General features: G+C 37.8%; 1 protein-coding gene across 1 annotated transcript; it reads left to right on the forward strand.

The window, feature by feature from the left end:
- Window positions 1-134: 134 nt before the first annotated feature.
- LOC111868579 (aspartate aminotransferase, mitochondrial) lies at window positions 135-19,488 on the forward strand. Its single transcript, XM_023859362.2, has 9 exons — window positions 135-322; window positions 1,530-1,686; window positions 3,887-4,015; window positions 5,113-5,334; window positions 6,131-6,287; window positions 10,832-10,930; window positions 12,150-12,315; window positions 17,462-17,612; window positions 19,196-19,488. The coding sequence occupies exons 1-9, from the start codon at window positions 234-236 to the stop codon at window positions 19,316-19,318; spliced, it is 1,293 nt and encodes a 430-aa protein (XP_023715130.1). The 5' UTR covers window positions 135-233; the 3' UTR covers window positions 19,319-19,488.
- The last annotated feature ends 1,082 nt before the right edge of the window (window positions 19,489-20,570 follow it).

The raw sequence follows: 20,570 nt of genomic DNA on the forward strand, positions 1-20,570 counted from the left end.
TCAAAGGTGCTGTCAACGCGGTCTACACAACTGACCGCAACTGACTACATTAGCGTTTTGCACTCTACGGCTCTACGGCAGCTGCGGTTAGTGGTAACGACTGTGGCTAGCGGTGGCGACGATATCGAGCTCGATCGAGCTCATCGAGGCTCATCGAGCTTATCTTAGTCAATTCAGTTCGATTCTGTTGTCGGCCGTATCTGGCATGTGGGTGAGGTTGCTAGCGAAGGAAGATGGCGAATTGTGTGAGAAAAGCTTTTGTTTCAGCCACTTTATTGAAAAATACTCAGTATGGCAATGGTTCCGGTGCTTGCAGAGCGAGGTATGCCTCCGTTGAAAACTGTAAAATACTATTTTAAGTGGCATTAAATTTACAGTTTTGTGCGGTGAGGTTTGCCTCGTGGGGTCAAAGTGAAGGTCATGCTCTTCCTGATGCCGGTGTAACAGTGTTGAATTCACTTTCGTGTAAAATGTAATTGTTGTCAACTATTGCTTACACTTTTATCCCACAAAATATATCATTCACGTAGTGTTGCCAGTTCACTGATGTTCGTGAAGTTTCATTACGACTTTTGGTTTAAACGAAGTGGCAATTCTCTATTCATACAACATACCGTCAGTGTGGGGAAATTTACCCTGGAATGTTATGTAATACGAGGCAGTCAGGCATTTATTTAGATTCAGTTACTCGTGAATGAATGAATGAATGAATGAATGTACAAGGGTTGGGCCCTCTTCGCCCTTTCACCATGACCACACTGATCTGTTGTGCGTCACCTTCACCTTTCAAATGAAGCGCAGGATTTTCTACTTGGGGACGTCCGAATAGTCACTTGGTTCCATAAAATATTGACCCAAGTTACGTAATCTTAAAGAAGCCAAGGCCTCACATTCACACAGGATATGTGTGACTGTTTCATTTTCTTCTTGACACGTCTCACATGTTGGACTATTAGTCCCAGTTTGAAGGCAGTTACTCTTACTAGATCCATTATATGACTAGGGAAGGACCTGTAACATACAAACACACGCATAGTACAAACATAAAAAGTTTGGATGTACATAGAGGAACAGTAAAGTATTAAATAACAATATAAAAATAGAAACAAATGATATCCTAGCTGTTTAGGTGTAACAGAATATCATGTGTCATTCATGGAACTGCTGTTAGAAACTAAGAGCCATTGACATGGTTAGAAGGGAGGAGGCTATATAGAAAAATGAAGTACTTGTTCAACCCCTACTTTTGTATATATGGATTGGAAAGACAAGAGTGTGGATAATTTTTGACTTCCCTACATAGATTCTTCATTGAAAACATTTGATCAGTAATGGGAAGTAAAGGTCTGACCTGCAATCTCAAAATTTCCTTTAATCATACATACTGTTAATATTGAAACTTAACAAATTGATGACAGTCTAATAGATGAACATTGGGAGCAAAATAAAAATAATATTTGCAGAATGTGCACTCTTCATTTTAATTTTGACTGTTTGTTCTCACAGTATTTTTGTATATATTGTTTTAGCTCATGGTGGTCTCATGTAGAGATGGGCCCACCAGATGCTATTCTTGGGGTTACAGAAGCATATAAACGAGATACCAATCCAAAGAAAATAAACCTTGGTGTTGGAGCATATCGTGATGACAATGGCAAACCTTACGTCCTTCCAAGTGTTCTCAAGGTATTTAATGCACCATAAAAATTCTGTCCTATTTTATATATTGTATAAACATTGTATGAAAGAAGGCTTTGCATTTGCATTTCATATACATCAAAGTTCTTTTTAGAATATTAAATGGTGGACAGATCCCAGAAACTCAGTAATCTTGAGACTAATGTATTTACTTAATAATTCTTACTGTGTTCTTTGAGTACTAACGGAAATACTTCTGTGTACAGGCACAAGTGAACACTGAAATGATGTTCTTTGTATCCTGTAGTGTATTTATGAAGTGTTGTCAGTGGTTTTGAGAAACAAAACTTAGATACCATGTGAGCAATCAGTACATCCTTATATGTTGTGGAATGTATTTCATAATGTGTGTACCTAAGCAAATGGACATCTCTGTAATTTTACACTCTCAGATATGAATCCTTTAACATTTAGTTTGACCACTATACAGGGTGTTTCAAAAGAGCTTTACAGCTTCGAAAGCTTAAATAAATTTATACAGATGACATACACAACGTTTTGAACTGTCATAATGTAGCAAAACACATCGAGTTTCATGCACGTGGTACTGTAGCACCCTGTACCACCACCACGAGCGCTCCTGCAGTTGAAATCAAGATGGCTACTTTCACAGGTGCAGAGTGTGCTCATTGTGTGTTTTGGTTTGAAGAAAGAAAGTCTGCTACACAAGTTCAAAGGAAATTTCGCACTTAGTATCGCAAGGAACCTCCCAGTAGGCCTACAGTTTACTCCTGGCACAAGAATTTTGTTCAGACTGGATGTTCTATGCCCCATGCCAAGCCACCCGGTCGGCCACGTGTTTCTGACGCTACAGTGGAACAGATTAAGGAGAGCTTCATTCGAAGTCCACGAAAGTCAACGCGACATGCGTCTCAGGAAACTGGTATTCCAAATGTTACTGTGTTACAAAAACGTTTCCACCTAAAAGCATACAAACTATCCATCGTTCAACACCGTATGGATGCAGATAAGGTTGTTCGTAAGGAATTCTGTATGCAAATGTTTCATCAGATACAAGACAATGAGAAGTTTTTGGACTCCTTAATTTTCAGTGATGAGAACGTGTTTCATGTCAGTGAATCTGGGACAGCGAAAATCCACGTGTCTCCCTGGAACATGTTCGTGATAGCCCAAAGGTGAATGTGTTTTGTGCCCTCAGCAAAGAAAGAGTGTACGGCCCCTTCTTCATGGAGACAACCATTGCCAGTATCGTATATCTGGACGTGCTCCAAGAGTTCCACATTCCACAGTTAGACGAAGATGACCAAGAAGGCCGCCTTCACTTCCAGCAAGATGGCGCACCCCCTCATTACCCTGGAGAAGTGTGCCAGTACCTCAACACCCGTTTCCCAGCTTGATGGATTGGTAGAGCGGCGCCGATAGCTTGGCCACCTCGTTCCCTGGATCTTACTCCCCTGGATTTTTTCTTATGGTGATTCGTTAAAGATAAGAGTGTTCGTACCACCTTTGCCTGCAAATGTCGTTGAGCTCCGAACTCGAATTACTGCCTCAGTTGCAGAGATGCAACGTAGGATGTGGTTAAGAGACTGACTACAGGTGGGACGTCTGCCGCATTACCAATGGAAGTCACATTGAACCATAACTATCCGAGGTAAAACTCAGTGTGTTTTGCTACATTATGACAGTTCAAAATATTGTGTATATCCTCTATAAGTTTATATAAGCTTTCCAAGTTTTAAAGCTCTTTTTGAAACACCCTGTGTATTGCCATGTGTTAGTGACTAGGCACAGGGTTTGGATTCGTCCTTATTATGTGTCCTTGGCACAGACTGCACAAAAGACACCACTTCCTGCAGTTCTTCTATTGTTGTGTTGATATCCATTGCCTTGAGTATGTGTTTACTGAGCTGCTTCTTAGGCTGGGGCCACATGAGCGCACAGAACGCGCCCGCTGTAACGAATGTCATAATGTCTGTTGTAGAAATAAACAGGAGAGGTGAATGCTGTGCTTTCTTCTGGCTCCATTGCAGACAGAAAACTATGCACCACGTTCTGCAACTGTGTGGTGTCCTCAGCAACATCCATCATAAAGTACGTTCGTTAAACGGACACATTTTGTGCACTCATGTGGCCCCAGCCTTAGCAGTGACCATCTATCCCGTCTTCAGACATCATGTCACAATACGTATGTGGTTCTAATTCTTGTCATATCTTTTTTGCTTTCTAGGCAGAGGAACGATTAAGTACAAAGAAGTTGGATAAGGAATATGCGCCTATTGCTGGTAGTGCAGAGTTCTGTAGTCTGTCCATCAACTTAGCCCTAGGAGAGGACAATGAACAATCAAAAAATGGACTGGTAAGTAGCTGTGATCTTTAGAAGAAAAGAATAGAGCCCTTGCCAGCAGATACCAGTGAATTGTTGGTTTGAAACCAGGCTGATATAATTGCATTGAGATGTGATGATTTTTTAAGTTTGTAGTGATCAGACTTATACTTTCTAGTAATACTTTGTGACCTCTTGTTATAATATTCACTGACTCCATTATTGATCTATTTATTATGGAATTTTATTTTTAAAGCCCAATTTTTATTAGTTTAAAAATGTTCTGTGTGCATACATTTGCCTCTGACTTGATCTCCCTGAACAGTAATATTGGACCATTCGAACTTACCTACAAGGTATTGTATTTAAACATTCTGTTGCATTAATATATCTTTTTTACATATTTATTTCCTTCTTAAATGGAACTTTTTGTCTGGTCACCCTTCTTCCTCACTACATGTTTCAGCCGAACACAGCCATTATCAGGTGCTGTCTCTGTTGCTAAAATTGTTGCACTGTATGTCAAATTATGTATTGTGTGTGAACACAATATTTCGTAATTAAAATGGATTAATCTTGAATTAAAATTAATTAACATCTTAATGTTTTTCGTTGTGCTCATCATCCATTATTTTACAAGATATTTGCTTGAGAGTATTTCTCATTGTTGAATTTATTCGCCCTGTATTCTCTTTGTGGCATGGGTATTATGCATGTTATTTGTGCAGTTTGTAAGGATGTTAATGTAGTGTTGTTATCAGTTTTGTTGTATGTGCTTGGCTTGTGGGTTTTGCCACGCTGCTAGATTAGTTATGTTAAATGGTTTGTGTGTGTAGATGTTGTATATACAAGTAGATTTCCCTGATTTTACGCTTCCCTCAATTTTACATGTATTTTAGGCAGCCCCTCAAAAAGTGTAAAATCTTGGTTTCATTGTTGTACTTCATGCCATCTGTTGGCAGAAATGATGTGCTTAGTGATATAACATCAAGGTGATGTCCTCAGCCGTGGCAGTTTCAACGCAAGTGCACCAAGCCAGTCTATTTGGCTCATGTCATGAAAAGGCCAGTTTTTAATTTTTACTCATACTAACTTCCTTAGGTTATTGTTGATATTCGTTTTTATTTCAGAATGCCACACTACAAGGGATTTCAGGTACAGGGTCTCTGAGGATCGGTGCAGCCTTCCTGGCAAACTTTTTTCCAGGCAACAAAGAAGTATATTTACCAACACCATCATGGGGTAATCACACCCCTATCTTCAAACACTCAGGCCTCAGTGTGAAGCAGTATCGATATTATGATCCAAAGACTTGTGGGTTTGATTTCCAGGGGGCTCTGCAAGATATTGCTGTAAGTATGTAATAATATGTAATTGAAGGAAAAGTAAAACGAGTTTGATTAGTGTACTGCTGTAAATAATTTCCAAAACACATCTTTCATCATATAACTGTGACGGGGATGGCGCAACGGGAAGTAGGGGTCATGTGAACTCTGTGGTTTCGCGAGTGATGTCACATACCCCCACTCCTTCCATCAGTATGCAACACTCAGTAAACACCCCCTCCCCTGCGGTAACATAACAGAAGAGCAACTGTGTTGGGCAGCCATTGCCGCAGTGATGTAACAAGGGATGCCGCGGTTTCATTTTTATTTTGATTATGTGTGTGTGTGTGTGAGAGAGAGAGAGAGAGTTTTTTTATATTTAATTAATTGTTCTTAACTAAACACTCTCCTTGAACACTAAAAATGTTCCTGTTATTATGTTCAAACATGCAAATTCCAAATGGCTTGCTGTAGTTATAAAAGGAACCCACATTTTTCATGTTACTTTGTTTTCATTTCCCAGGTTTTACACTTTCCTCAATTTTATGTTTGTTTCAGGTGTTCCCTTCACTGTTACCTCGTAATGTTTATATTTGTATTTGATGTTACAAAATTGACCCTTCATTAAAGAGTGTCTATTCTGTGTGGTTTTCTTTTCTATACCATACTTTTATTAGTTGACTTTAATTGTATTGTATTATGAATGAACTCATAATAAATGTAATAAAATTCATAAATAATTGTTATATATATTTCATATTATGAATTATAATTTAAAGCTCCCTTCCAACAAACATTTCATTACTAACTATGTTGTTTTCAGAAAATTCCAGAGAAATCCATCATCTTATTTCATGCCTGTGCTCACAATCCTACAGGAGTGGATCCAAAACCTGAACAATGGGCAGAAATTTCTAAAGTTGTCCAGCAGAAGAAACTGTTCCCATTTTTTGACATGGCATACCAAGGATTTGCATCAGGTGTGGACATTATTCACCATCATAGATACTAAAATAAAAAGAGTCAGTTGATGATATAAATAGGAAGGGACAAGAACAGAAACTAAAAGATTTATTGCTGGCTTGTCTTGTCACTAAATATTTCTTGCACTGTTATGTTTTCTTAGAAGCACAGCATTTTGTCTTCCATTTCTGAAGAGTACATTTGTGAATTAGGCTGTTTAGTATGAGTTGAAGGAAGACCATGCCATAGCTCAGGCAGTCATTGGCTTCCCACAACAGTGGCGTAATTTTGATCCCAAGTCATGTCACATGGGATTTGTGGTGGACATGGTGGCACTGGGGCAGCCTTTTCTGAGTAATTCTGTTTCACTGACAATTCTAGTTCCACCAGCTGCTCTTCATTCATCATCACCTACCATCTGGGGCTGGTACCATAGGCCAAATAGTGGCTGATGTACCAAGTGTGTCTCAGTCTCACCCCACTGCAAGAAATGGGTTGAAGGATGATGGTAGGGTATTTGGGTTTATGACAGCACATCACACGGGCTCAACATAATAGTAGGCCTTCATGCTAGGATGCAATGAAAAATGATATGCAGTTACATTTTTGTTACACCTGCCCAGAAGGCAGAAATAAACTTATGACTGAACAGTCAGTAATGGCATAAAATTTGTCATTGCCATATGTTTCTGATGTAGAAATCCATACTGTAAATGTATATATTTTAATACTTCCAGAAAGCTTCCAGTTGCATGCTAGGAAGTGTGTATTATTAAATTTAAGAGGCTTGAGAAACTTTCAAATATATAAACAGATAATTAACCAACAAACCACCTTCTAACTTTGTGGTTCTAACCAGTATTCAAATGTGTAAATTAAATGAACATTTTACATAATGAAGAACATTGTAATATAAACAGGTTAGCTACTGTTATGATTGTTACATCTATGAGGCTGTGGTGGTCTGTGCATATGGCTGGGATAGGGGGAAATGATGAATACATATAGAATTTTGATGGAAAATGACCACTTGGAAAACCAAGGAAATCGAAGGATAACCATTAAAATGAATCTTGGTAAGATAGGTTGGGAATAACTCTGAACCATATCTGACGTATGGCTTTGGTACTAGTGGTGCTAACCATTGAATTCATTTACCACAGTGTTTTAGTGTGATTTATATTATAACTGTAGCTAATAATTAAAAATATTCAGAGTAAGAAGTTATGGTTACAGGTACAAATGTGTTGTGCATATTTACACTGTTTGAAATGTTTGCTGCTCTGCATCTAGTAAGCCAGTTTTACTTCCTGTTTAAATTTGCATTCGTATAGCATGCATCTTAATTTAGATATCAAAAGCTGGTTATATTTGTATTTCTTGTGATTTGTAGGCACTGCTTCAGCTTGCTGTATTATTGCCTTCATCTGATTTTTTGAAGAATTTTCATCCAAATTCAAGCAAGTCATTTTATATGCAATGGAATTTGTGTGTATGTCTAGTACAGTATATGTGAACTAATCTGGCCTAATCATAGAATTTTAAAATAGAACTGTGTTGTTGTGAAGTATTAATGAATTTGGGGCGGCTGAGGAAAGTAATGTTGAAATTAGAGTGGTAGGACAAGGTCATGAAAAGCTGGGTTTGCAAAACTCAAGGAACTGTCACAAGAGTCATTCAGTTTTAAATTAATCTGTGCCTTACAGCCTCAGTTGGTTAAGCATGTTACTGATTCTTTTTATGTTTAATACAGTTTTGTAACTTAGGTTTCTTGTTATCGAGAAAAAGGACATAAAGTCTATTAAATTAAAAACTGCTAATTTTTAGAATAAATTTTTATTTTTACACAAATATAATTGTTCAGTATTTGTGGTTTATGGGTGAGGTTTGTTGTATGTCCACTTGCAAAATATGAACTGTGTTAATGCCGGTCTTTTTTATGACTTGGCATGTGCCATGGTATGTGTACTGGTAACTCTTCTAGTGCCTGATGGAACCAGCCCTCAAGTCTGCATAGTTTTAATTTGCATCTTCTCATTAACACATTATCTGTATACTAGTAACATCATTACTATTAATGTCATCAGAATGTTGTTGCACCACCCGTTGCTCCAAGAGTCTGTTACCCTTTTGACACTGAGGCCTACAAAGGGACTAGCTAACATTGTTGTCAGTTCGGATGTAAAAGGTCAATTGCCTTGCCTAACCTTGTCATGAATGTATGTAGAGGGAATTAAGCTAATGCACCACACATTCTAGGCCTTGTCACTACCTAGGACTGATCGACTTCACACTCCTGCCGCTTTACCCCTTTGCACCTGTTGAACAGGAGGATGGGTGGTCCACAGGACCCATCTGCAGAGTATAGCAAAGAAAAAATTCTCACTCTCCAGAGACTGAATTCAAATCATCCAGCTTTAGTCAGTACCTTATCCGTGAGGTAATTTTAAAACGACTATTAAAGGATTTTAAAAATGTTAAATAATATTAAAGAATAAAGAGAGTTCATTTAAGTTTCCCTGTGCAGAAAAGCAATATATGATATGTTAAATAACTAATCAAAGAAAACAAATCCTTTGTTATTTTGTAAATCACATATGAGTGTTTCCGTAACGTTCAGTTTTGTCCTATTAACATTGCTAAATAGTTGTTATCATTCTATAAAATATCTAGCCAAAATATAAAAGAAATAGTAAGTACTTAAAAATTTCACACTTTGCCAAAAGCTGTTGGGCATTTTCTATAAAATATCTAGAAATTGTATATAGTGTGTAAGTTTCATACTATACCCCTGACATACACTGTATATATATATATATTTATTAAAGGGCACAGTAATTAATTAATTTTAAAGGTATAATTAGTTAAAGGGCAAAATGCAAAAGTATATAAAACAAAGCAGTGCAATTTTTATTTTACAATGCTGAGTAACGATTCACTTACAATTGATGGTAGGGCTGATGACATAAGTACAACTAACTTTGTTTCTGTTACATTTATGACAAGGAAGTGGCATATTAAAGAAGTTAAATTTAAAATATAGTACAATGACTAAACAAGTCTATAATGATGATTTGAGATCGCTGTTACAAATATAATTTTGCTGGTGTATGGAACATTTAACCCACTTCAAATTAGTGTAGAATGTCATATCCATTGACTCTTTGGCATGACAGTTTTATCCCCAAAATTACGTGTTAGTTTGTAATTGTTGTTATAGTTCAAACTCTGCAAGAATGTATTGCATATATTAGTAATCAGAACAAATTTAAAATCAGGGTGCTGTGGACTAGTTACATTCCAGTGTCCCTGTAGTCCCACTGATATGTTTTTATTTCATATAGGAACTTTTGGAGCTGTAAATGACTTGGTTGTTTGCACAACCATAAAATTGATCAGAATTGAAAAGTGAAAATTTTCAAAAAATACAAATGAAGAATCGGTACATGTGGATGTTTATGGCATGTGGCTAGGTGATTTGAGTTGTTACATCACAGAAAATTTTAATAGCCACATTTTAAGATCTCTGCTTCTAAGTATTCAATACAGCCATGTATAAAGTAGCCCCAAAGTTGACAGTGCATCATGAGTACACATCTGCTATATATACATTTTGCAGTATATCAGAGATAGTTGCTAGTTTCATTGCATTTTTAATTGGGTAAAGAGGCCACAAAAGTGTAGTGAATGTGTCTAAAAGGGTTTGTTTTTATCACAGAACACCTTTTTCCATATGAACGAAAAAGATGATAGCAGGGGATCAAATTTTAATGTTGTTATAGAAGCATATGAAATTCAATTTTGATAATAACAATCAGCAGATCATACATTATAGATGGTGGTGTAAAAGATTTGATTCTGTTGCTCCAGCAACTTTTGTCTCGGAAGAGAATTATTTGAAGGCTGGCTATGACCATTATGGCTAGGGAAGTCCTGGACATGGTGCACTAAACTTTCCAGGGGCACTTTGTTTCTGCACTAACTGAATTCAAACCATTACAGTTTCTGGATCTCCTGTTGGCAGACACCCATCTATGGGAATGTCTGAAGTGTGAATTTTCATGATTCCCTGCCTGCAAATCTGCAAGCTGCAAGAAAATGCAGAGCTATACCACATGACACTACACAAAGAATTGGTGAAAACCTTAACCAGTGGCATGAAGTGCAACCTTCTATGGGCAATCCTCTTTAATTTTATATTTATTGAAGTATTAAAAGTAATTAAGGCTGCTTTATATTTTAGCTTACTTTGTTCTGCTGCCTTTATACTCCCCATTTCCTTTTCTTGTAATTGTTTCTGTATTGTGATCTGTTTTGTTTGTTACCTTAGTTAACAGCATATAATTATATAAATTTCCTTTTTACGAGAAAATTGCTGTAATCGTGTTTACTAGTTGCATTCTGTAGTAAGGAATATCAAAGTTGAAAGAAAAGATCTTATAAGCAAAGCAGATGATACTGCTTTGTTTACATGTAATTGAGTAGTTTTGACAGGCAAGCATTCTGTTCAGAATAAACTGAATGTACCACGGATACTATCTGCATTGTAATTTTTATTTAGGTGACGTAGCAAGAGATGCCTTTGCTGTTCGACACTTCGTAAAGAATGGTCATGAAATAGCTTTGACACAGTCTTATGCCAAGAACATGGGACTCTATGGTAAGATTAATAAAACTAATCCTTATTCATGAATTTTGATATATTTTTTTCCACTTTAGTTTTTAACTTTTTGTGCAAAATAAATTGTGAAAAATCTGAAGTTTGTTTTTGCTGAAACCTCTTTTATGAAATGTATGCCTGTTGATATAATGTGCCTAATCCTTCCAACTGCACTATGGCCCTGGGGTCAACTCAGCCTCTAACAGAAATGAGTACCAGGAATTAATTAAATAATTTTCCTGGGGAGTAAAGTGCGGCCGGTGCGTAAGGCTGACAACCTTACCACCATCTTCGAGCCGATTGTCTAGGTAATGTGGGACCCTCAACGTCTCACAACCCTATGGGCCTTCACGGCCTGGTACTGGGATAGCTTTACTTTTTTTACTTTTATATTAAACGTTTTTGTTACAAGGTTTTATCTTCTGAATTTTTCACTTTGATGTCCATATTATAAGCTCATTACATAGTATGATGCACTGTTGACTTGTTACATAAACCAAGAAGCTTGGTGTTGGTTATGTCTTCAGTGCTGTTTCATACCTAAATTGTGATTTTTTTTGGTAAGCTAGCTTATTTTGTGCCTCTGTTCCTTTTACTGTCAAAATTGAATTCATATTAAACAAGAATTTTGTGTGAAAGAGGACTACAGTTGGCTCCTTCATCTTCCACCTTCATTTCTTTATAACTAATTTGTAATGTGTGTGGCAATTTGTGGTTTTGAATTCAAATAAGTGTGTATAGGCATTAAATATTGCATAAAAAATAAATGTTTTGATTGACATGCTGACATTTGTGGGTTATTATTTGTACTGTACAGTGTAAGATATGTAGAGTGCCCATCCTCAGAAAATTTACTGCTGTTTTGCCAGCCCATGAATCAGAATCACTGCAGTAGAGTCTCAACAGTTCTGCTGATTACATTCGTCCAAAACATAGCTGTGTCACCGTAAGACCAATTACCCTCTATATGAACTGCTGGGAATATATTCATAGAAGGATGTAAATATCTATTGGAATTTGTAAGAACATTAGAAGTAATGTTTATAGGAATGCATGTTAACAGTGCAGTTCATATGCATTTGTGACGCATGTAAGAATGATAATAGCCAGTTTTTTACTCCAACAGTGTGATGCCTTTACAGCATGCAACAACATAAACCACATTTTTCTGAAGATGGCACTAATAGAATAGCAGATTTCATTCATGTTCTGATTTCAGGTGAGAGAGCTGGAGCATTTTCTCTCATTACGAACAGCAACGAAGCAGCACAGACTACTCTTTCACAGCTCAAGATCATTGTCCGACCCATGTATTCCAATCCGCCCATTCATGGGGCTCGCATCGTAACCGAGATTCTCTCAGATCCTCCATTAAAGAGCCAATGGTAAGACTTTTCCTAATTCATGGATGGGTGGATTGCAGATGATTTTAATGACACTGTAAAAGCTGCAGTAGTTATGTAGTATAGAATAGTATGAATTAATACTTGTGTTCTCTAAACTTGAAAGGATTTTGGAAGAAGCAATTGCAGCCTATTTTAAGGCACTATCTAAGCAGTGAGGGGGCACACAGTAGTATAGTTGGTTGAGGCACTATGCTACAACCAGAAGGTCGCGGGTTCCAGTCCTGATGAGGTCATTGGATTTTTTTTTTCAATTGACCTAATCCTTCCAGCCGCACTATGGCCCTGGGGTCAACTCAGCCTCTAACAGAAATAAGTACCAGGAATATTCTTGAAATATTCTTCGGGTTAAAGGACTGCAGGGACCCCATACTACCACAAAAATTTTCAGTCATGATAGCCAGTGTAAGAGGCTGCATACCAACCTGGTGTCTCCTGAGTACAAGTTAGAAGTTTTGCCTCTTCCTCTAACATGCTTGGTGACTGTTTTAATCCAGACCATCTGCTGCTAGCATGTTATGTCAACACATCGCATACCAGTATGTAAATGTTATGAAATACTCCAGTTCCCAGATACTTTACATACTCTGTGAGGCAGGGAGCAACTTTACACCTACATTTTTAAGTTTCAGATGATGCTTTGGAGCTGAATTATGTGAAAACTGCATGTAGGTGGTTCAGTGGTACTTCATGGAACGGAATTTGTCAAAGCAAGAACCTGTATGCAGTGGAACATGGCAGAATTTTCAAATTTGTATCATTCCACTAAGCCCTTTGAAGTCCCCTGATAGTCTGCCTGAAAGGTCTTTGGGCCCCCGTGGTGTTGGTTCCGTCACTGGATGATTAGTATCATCTTCTGAACTGAACTCAGTTGTGTTATGCTTTTTGGTAATGCATGTCCTCCCAACCTCATGGAAAAACTTTGTAGTATACAATTCAGAAGATACAATACAAATTTTTGGACCATCTGATTGTTTTTCTGTGGATAGAATATCAACGTAGGTACTGATTGGCCATTTTAATGCCTTTCATGTGTTTATTGTATTCTGAAATACATCTGGGTTTCTTTCTTTCCCAATCACCAGTTTCATCCCATGAATTATACAGGGGATGGACAAAAATATGGAAACACCTCATGAAATGCATGCTTGAATTGAAGTGTTTATTTTAGTGACGTTTGTAGGTCACACTGTTGCATCTGCCCAACACCACTACCTGTACAACCTCCACAATATGTTGCAAGCTTCGTTTGTTGTCGAGACAGTGTTCTGTACAATTTTTTGTGCATCACGTCAGAGCTAACAGAATTTGAATGTGGACAAATTGTTGGGGCCCATATGGTGGGTGCTTCCGTAACCAAGGTAGCTGAGGGTTTTTGGTGTTTCACGAGACACAGTATGCAAGATTATGACCGCATACAGGAGGACTGAAAAAACTGCATCCGATAAACACCAGCGTGGACGGAAATGTGTGTTGAGTGATTGAGACAGACGAACATTGCTTAGGATTGTGACGAAAAATAAGAAGACTGCAGCTGCAAAAAATGACTGCTGAACTGAATGTCACACTCACAAACCCTGTCAGCACCAAAACAGTATGAAGGGAACTCCACAAGCAGGGTTTTTCTGGACGAGCTGCAATTCCAAAGCCACTCATCCATGATCAGAATGCCACTAAGAGGACAGTGTGGTGCCAAAGTCATAAAACCTGGACTGTGGAGCAATGGAAGACAGTCATTTGGTTGGATGAGTCCACCTTCACACTGTTTCCGACTTCTGGCCAAGTTTATGTCTGAAGAACGCCATCCCAAGCTTACGATCCATATTGTTTGCTGCCAAGAGTGAAACATGGTGGGGGTTCGATCATGGTATGGGCAGCCATATCGTGGTATTCTGTCGGACCCATCATTACCCTACAAAGTCACATCACTGCCAACAACTATGTGACCATTTTGGGCGACCAGGTCCATCCCATGGTGCGAACTTTGTTCCCTAATGGTGATGCCATTTACCAAGACGACAGTGCCCATTTTCACACAGCTCACATTGTCCAGGACTGGTTTTCTGAGCACGAAGATGAAGTGTCACGTCTGCCATTGCCCCCACAATGGCCAGATATCAATATTATTGAGCCTTTGTGGTCTGTTTTGGAGAGCAGTCTGCGTGCGTGCTATCCACCTCCATCATCGATAACAGAACTTACCACGTTTTTCAGGAAAGATTGTACAAGATTCCCTTGCAAATCATGTAGGACCTCTATTTATCCATTCCAAAGGAGTTTTCACTCACAATGTAGGGGAAAATTGGTGGCACATTGCGAGGTCAAGTGACCATAGTCTTTCATGTTGTGCTTTCTAACTTATCCCATAAAAATTCTCAGGCCTAAAAGATTTTTATTCTGAAATGGTAATGTTCAGTGTTTTAGGTGATATTTTCCATCATTGAGCATCCTGACCATGGTCAAAATTAGATCACATAGTAACACCATCAGTGATACCAAAGAATCTATTCAGTCTTGTGATTCTGAGAAATCTTTCGTAACTCATTTTCACATCAGTTTTACACCCTACATCTTCTGTTTATCACCAGAATGAATGCTAGTATTAGATGAAAAATCATCATCTGTATTGCATGATTCATTGTTACTCACAAAATACAGGACAGAGTCATGATTATTTAAAGGCAGCATTTTTAGACCTGGCCTCTGGGTTGCACGTGAAAAGTATAACGAGAAGTAGCAAAGTGGTGGTTGCAGCTGCGTTGTGGAAGGAGGGTGACATGTTGTACTCCAACACATGACAGTCTAATCAGAGACAGTAGACTTTTTCCAGACCATATACTGCTGTAGCAGTAAAAATGGCTTGTACAAAAGACAGAAATTTGTCAATTACATCATGTTCCTGCAGTAACAGAAACAAAGGATCTTAACACTTTGATTTCTCCCTTCATTTTTGCTTAGGAGCCAGGATGGAACAGTTAGGCTTGTAGATCAGCAGTGACTGGACTGAGTACATCCTTCAGGGAGATCCAAGTTTGTGTGTGTGTGTGTGTGTGTTCTTTTTTTTAATTCCATGTTGTTTCACAAAACGAATGTAGAAAAAAATATGCTTTGGGAAGTTGTGGAAACAATTTATAATAATTTTTCTTGCTTTATTTTTTCCATACTTCTTTCTAGTCATAAACAGAATTAAATTTTGCTCATGTCAGGAATAAAAATTGTATTAACCCTTCAGGGAAAGGTATTCTGAAAGTTTGGGTTTCCTAAATGGTAAAAACATGTCTGTCATACAGAAAGTGTAAATGTGTTTTCTCTTCTTTTCATGCTTTTGGCTGATATGACAAATGATATATTAAATTTATTATTACAAAATAATATAATTCACCAGGACAGCTCAATCAGGGAAGTGGCTGCATAATTGAAGTTTGGTGGCATATCCAGTTTCCTACCAACATTATGTTTCCAAAAGGTTAAAGGGGGCATACTATGAAGGTAACTTACTCACCACTACCTGATGCTGAGGCCTAGATGGTCCTCGATTCACGAGTGTTGCAACATGATAGACATGTTTTGACCCACACCGTTGCATTCAGTGTTAACTGTCTCAGTGAAATAAGATGAGAATGGAGGCCAAGGTCTTACTTCCGCAAGCCTATTGCATCAGTCTGCCACATGACACTGCACCATGATCGTGCATTGTTTTTACATGAGTGCTTTTTCAACTGCGTGTTTCATTTTGTGTGCGATGGATGGCAGAATTGATCAATGTGTCTGCATCAAGTTTTGCATGAAGCTTGGTAAATCCACTACCGAACCCCTTCAAATGCTATCTGAGGCTGTTTGAGAACATTCTTTAAGCCAGACAGCGGTTTTTGAATAGCATTCACGTTTCAGGGCTGGTTGAGTATCAGTGAAGATGGTGAACATTCAGGGCAACCAAGCACAAGCAAAATGACATAAAATCTGTGCAAAAAATTCAAGAACTCATTCACAAAGACTGTTGCCGAACAGTCCATGAGCTCACAGACACCTTTGGGATCAGTTATATAGTTTGCCAGATCCTAATAGAAAATTTGAACCTTCACCCCATTGCCGTGAAGTTTATTCCCTGACTCTTGACAAATGTTCAAAAGCAGCAGCGCGTAAACTTGTGTCTTGAGCTACAAGGGAAAGCTAACAAGGACCGAACTTTTATCTCTAGGATCATAACAGGTGAAAAAGGTTGGATTTATGGTTGTGATCCAGAAACAAAGCAACAATTGTTGCAATGGAAGAGCCCACAATCACCAAGAGCCAAAAGGTGCAGCAGGTCTGGAGTTCAACAAAGAGCATGCTCATTGTCTTTTTTTTATGTGAAGGGGATTGTTCACTGTGAATTTGTTTCTCCTAACACTGCAGTCAATTCTGATTTTTACTGTGATGTTTTGAGATGCTTGAGAGAAAATCTGCAACAAAAAATACCAGAACATTGGTGCAACCACAACTGGCTCCTCCATCATGGCAATGCACCCACCCACACATCCCCAAAAGCCGCAGAGTTTATGACTAACAACAACGTGGTTATCATTCCCCATCCCCTCTACTTGCCGGACTTAGCCCCCTGTGATTTCACTTTGTTTCCCAAATTGAAAATGAAACTGAAGGGGTGAGATTTGAAACAGTGACATCCAAAGGAAATCACAAGCAGTATTCGACAGCATTGAGGAAGACGACTTTCATGGTGCTTTTGAAGTTTGGAAAAAACAATGGAATTGCCGTATGCGTTTGCAAGGAGACTCTTTGAAGGAGATAACAGCCAGAATTAAGTTAAGGCAGCATTTCTTTTTTGACCTAGTCCAGGATCAGAGTGAGAAGTAGATGCAAAATGTTTGATGTAATGGATTCTTATTCATTTTAAATCATGATCTTCTGGATTATGACACCATGTTTTTGGTAGGTGGTTATCAGTGCTTCAGAGGAACCTGCTCTCTCCGTCTCTGGGCTGCCCTGAAGATGGAGCCTGCAGGTTTGACTGAAACATTGGTAACCTCCTTACCAGATTAGACAGTGTTGTAACCCAGAAGGTCACAATCTGAATCTTCAGTGTGTCATTAAAATCTCAAATCCCATATAGACAGTGCCATTGTTACAGGTTAGAAGATGTGAAAGGTATGGCAGACCGCATCATATCTGTTCGAACGCAGCTACGTGATAACCTAAAGAAAGAAGGATCACAACGTGATTGGTCTCACATCACAGACCAAATTGGCATGTTCTGTTTCACAGGCATGAACCAGCAGCAGGTATGGAGACAATCATGTATCGGATGTTGTAGTTATAATAGACAAAAGAGACCACTTGGAAGATTTAGGTGAGGGTGAGAAGATAACTGTTGAATGGATATTGAAGAAGTGGAATGGGAGGATAAGGACTATACTTCTGACTCATAATAGGGACTAGCAGCGGGGTCTTTTGAACAGTGTAATGAACCTTTGGGTTCCTTAAAATGCAGGGAATTTCTTGACTACCTGAGCAACTGTTGACTTGATTCACAAAATTGACTAATTAGTTGTAATAGAAAATTTCATTTAAATTTGCATTCACATTACAATTCATCATTTATACAAGGAACTTGTGCCACCCATTTCATTAATCAGTACAACGGATGAAATATTTCACCATGTACTTCAGTGTAGAAGTAATAATAGGCCCACCTGTGTTTGAAACACACCATTAATTGTCACAAACAGTTACAGTATGTAACAATTGCTAGTATTAACAGAATAGCATGTATCTGTACAAAATATTTACAACAAAGAAAGAAAGGCACAAATACCACTAACCAGCTAATTCCATGAAGGAATTCCAGCGTAAAAGCATGCTGTATAAATTTTAGAATTATAATCATGGCCTTTTTTGGAACAGGAAAAGAATTCCAAGAAATCAGCAAGATATTATATTCGGATATTTGACTGTAGGCATTGACATTTATGCATGCAGCCCAGCACAAAATGTTGCACTTCAGAATTACCTTAAATATATTTCAAGTTACTTGCTATGAATTAAAACATAACTGTCTTGTGGAGATGGTCATATCTGAGGTTTCAGTGTGAGACTAACATGTTACATTACATCATTGTTACCCTGATGGTGTTCCACAAAACTCAAGGATTCCACAAAATGAAAGTAATAGTTCCACAAAAAGTTCCATTACAGTATTAAAAAATGATAATTTAAATAATGTAACTTTCAAAAGAAGAATTTGATAACTTAAAGTATGTTTTCGCCTCAGGGGACAAAGTTTATCAAGGCATGCAATTTGTCAGCTGATAGCCTTCACCATCACATAGTTGTGCAAAACTAGATTCATAAATTATGCAACAACAAAAACAAAATGCAGAAACACGTTAAATCTGGTGCCAGGTTTTGTAATTCAGTTTTCTAGTATCAAGCCTAACATAAAAAGAATTTGTGAAAAGATGAGAGAAACCCACTCTGAATTGAAAATTGCAGTTACTCCCCATATTAGTGTTTAAGCTTTATCTCTCATATTGTAAAATTTGGTTTTTGTTTCAAAATATGTGCAGTTAAATAATATATTGATTTACATGTTCAGTATTATCCTTACTTATCTGTGCTCTGCTTTTTTCAACTTCAAATGTAAGAATTTCATTAGGGGCTCCATAAAAATTTGTTGGGTGCAGAGGGGTTCTCTGGCCAAATTAAATTCAGAAACACTACATTACAAATGTCCATTGCCTGCAGTTTTCATGTAATGTCACTGGATTTTAGAACTAATGATTTTCACGAACAGAAGAGTTTGTGTATATCAATTAGTTAACTGTGTGTTTGTTTTAATGGTAATTATGTGGAGTTTATTTTTCAGGCTGAGCGTCTTACAAAGGATTTCAGCATTTACTTGACCAAAGATGGCAGAATTTCAATGGCTGGAGTCACATCGAAGAATGTTGACTACCTTGCACATGCTATGCATGAGGTTACCAAGTAATCAGTTCCTCTCAGCTGACAACTCTAAAATATTTTCAGTCAGCATATCAAGCATGTGGTTGTTTCCAGAATGTAATGAATGTGCAAAATGTGTTACAATTTTGAGAAGCTTATTGTATATACATGTTGAAATGTGAGATGAAATATATATTTACATTTTAAAATGTTTCATTCATGGAGTGGTTTCCAAACTGAAAACAGCCATCCATCATTAACATTAGAGAGGGAGAGAGAGAGTGGGCAGATGCACTGACTCTCCTTTTTCATTAAGAGAGGTTGATTTTAATTAAACTTGTTAGGGGCTCCCTGATGATAGTGAAGGGAAGTATGGTGACAGTAGAACCACCATGCATTTAGTCTGTGAATGACAGGTGCTCCCAAAAATATATTACTGGTTTTAGAATTTGTTGACATAATTCTGTGAACATTATACATCATCTTGATTTTAAATAGCTTTTTAAGAATTGTTACATTCTGTAACTCAGCTTTCTCCCCCAATGGAATATGCCATTTATTGATCTTCAGTTTAAGGTTTTTCCTCTGACCAGTTTCAGTGATCCTTAGTTTACTGATCAAATGCACTTTGTCCCCCCAAAAAAACTTAAATGGTAGTTTCACTCTTTTCAATGCAGAACAGTGGGACAGAAAGTTGCCCATTTGTAGGGCCCATTAGATAATGCTAATTTTTAAAGGTAGCTTCATCCAGTTGCTCCTACAGAGAAGGCATCTTCCATTGTTAAATGTTACCTGAAGATGGTAGACAGAGTATATCTCCAAAATGTATTTTTCTTTAAACATGAACAATGGATAATTATAAATACAATGTCCAAAATATAACTGCCAGCAAATATTAGAACCATAATAACTTTCTCGGAGCATGAGCCCAACCCCTTGGCATGTCTGCTACCATTATACTTTTTCCCTGCAAGAATTTCTAACTTCTGAAAGTTCCTCTGATTATTATTTGTGACAAACTTATTATATTATTCGATGTCTGATCCTTCAGGGAAATATACTGTGATACAGAGCAGTAACTGTTGGTGGCAAAGCTGGCAGTGAGTAAACAAAAACACACAGAGTTCATATGGAGAGGTTCAGTCTCAAGAATTTTAACGAGGTAGAGGGTAGAGAGCAGTATCGTGTTTAAACCTCAAAGAGGTTCGCAGCTTTGGAAAACTTAAAACACTAAGGTTGATATTAATAGAGCCCGGGAAACTGATGGAGAGAATATCAAAATTCGGCCGAAGAGAGAG

The sequence above is a fragment of the Cryptotermes secundus genome, unplaced genomic scaffold, assembly GCF_002891405.2.
Source record: "Cryptotermes secundus unplaced genomic scaffold, Csec_1.0 scaffold330, whole genome shotgun sequence".
In the NCBI taxonomy this organism is placed as follows: Eukaryota; Metazoa; Arthropoda; class Insecta; order Blattodea; family Kalotermitidae; genus Cryptotermes; species Cryptotermes secundus.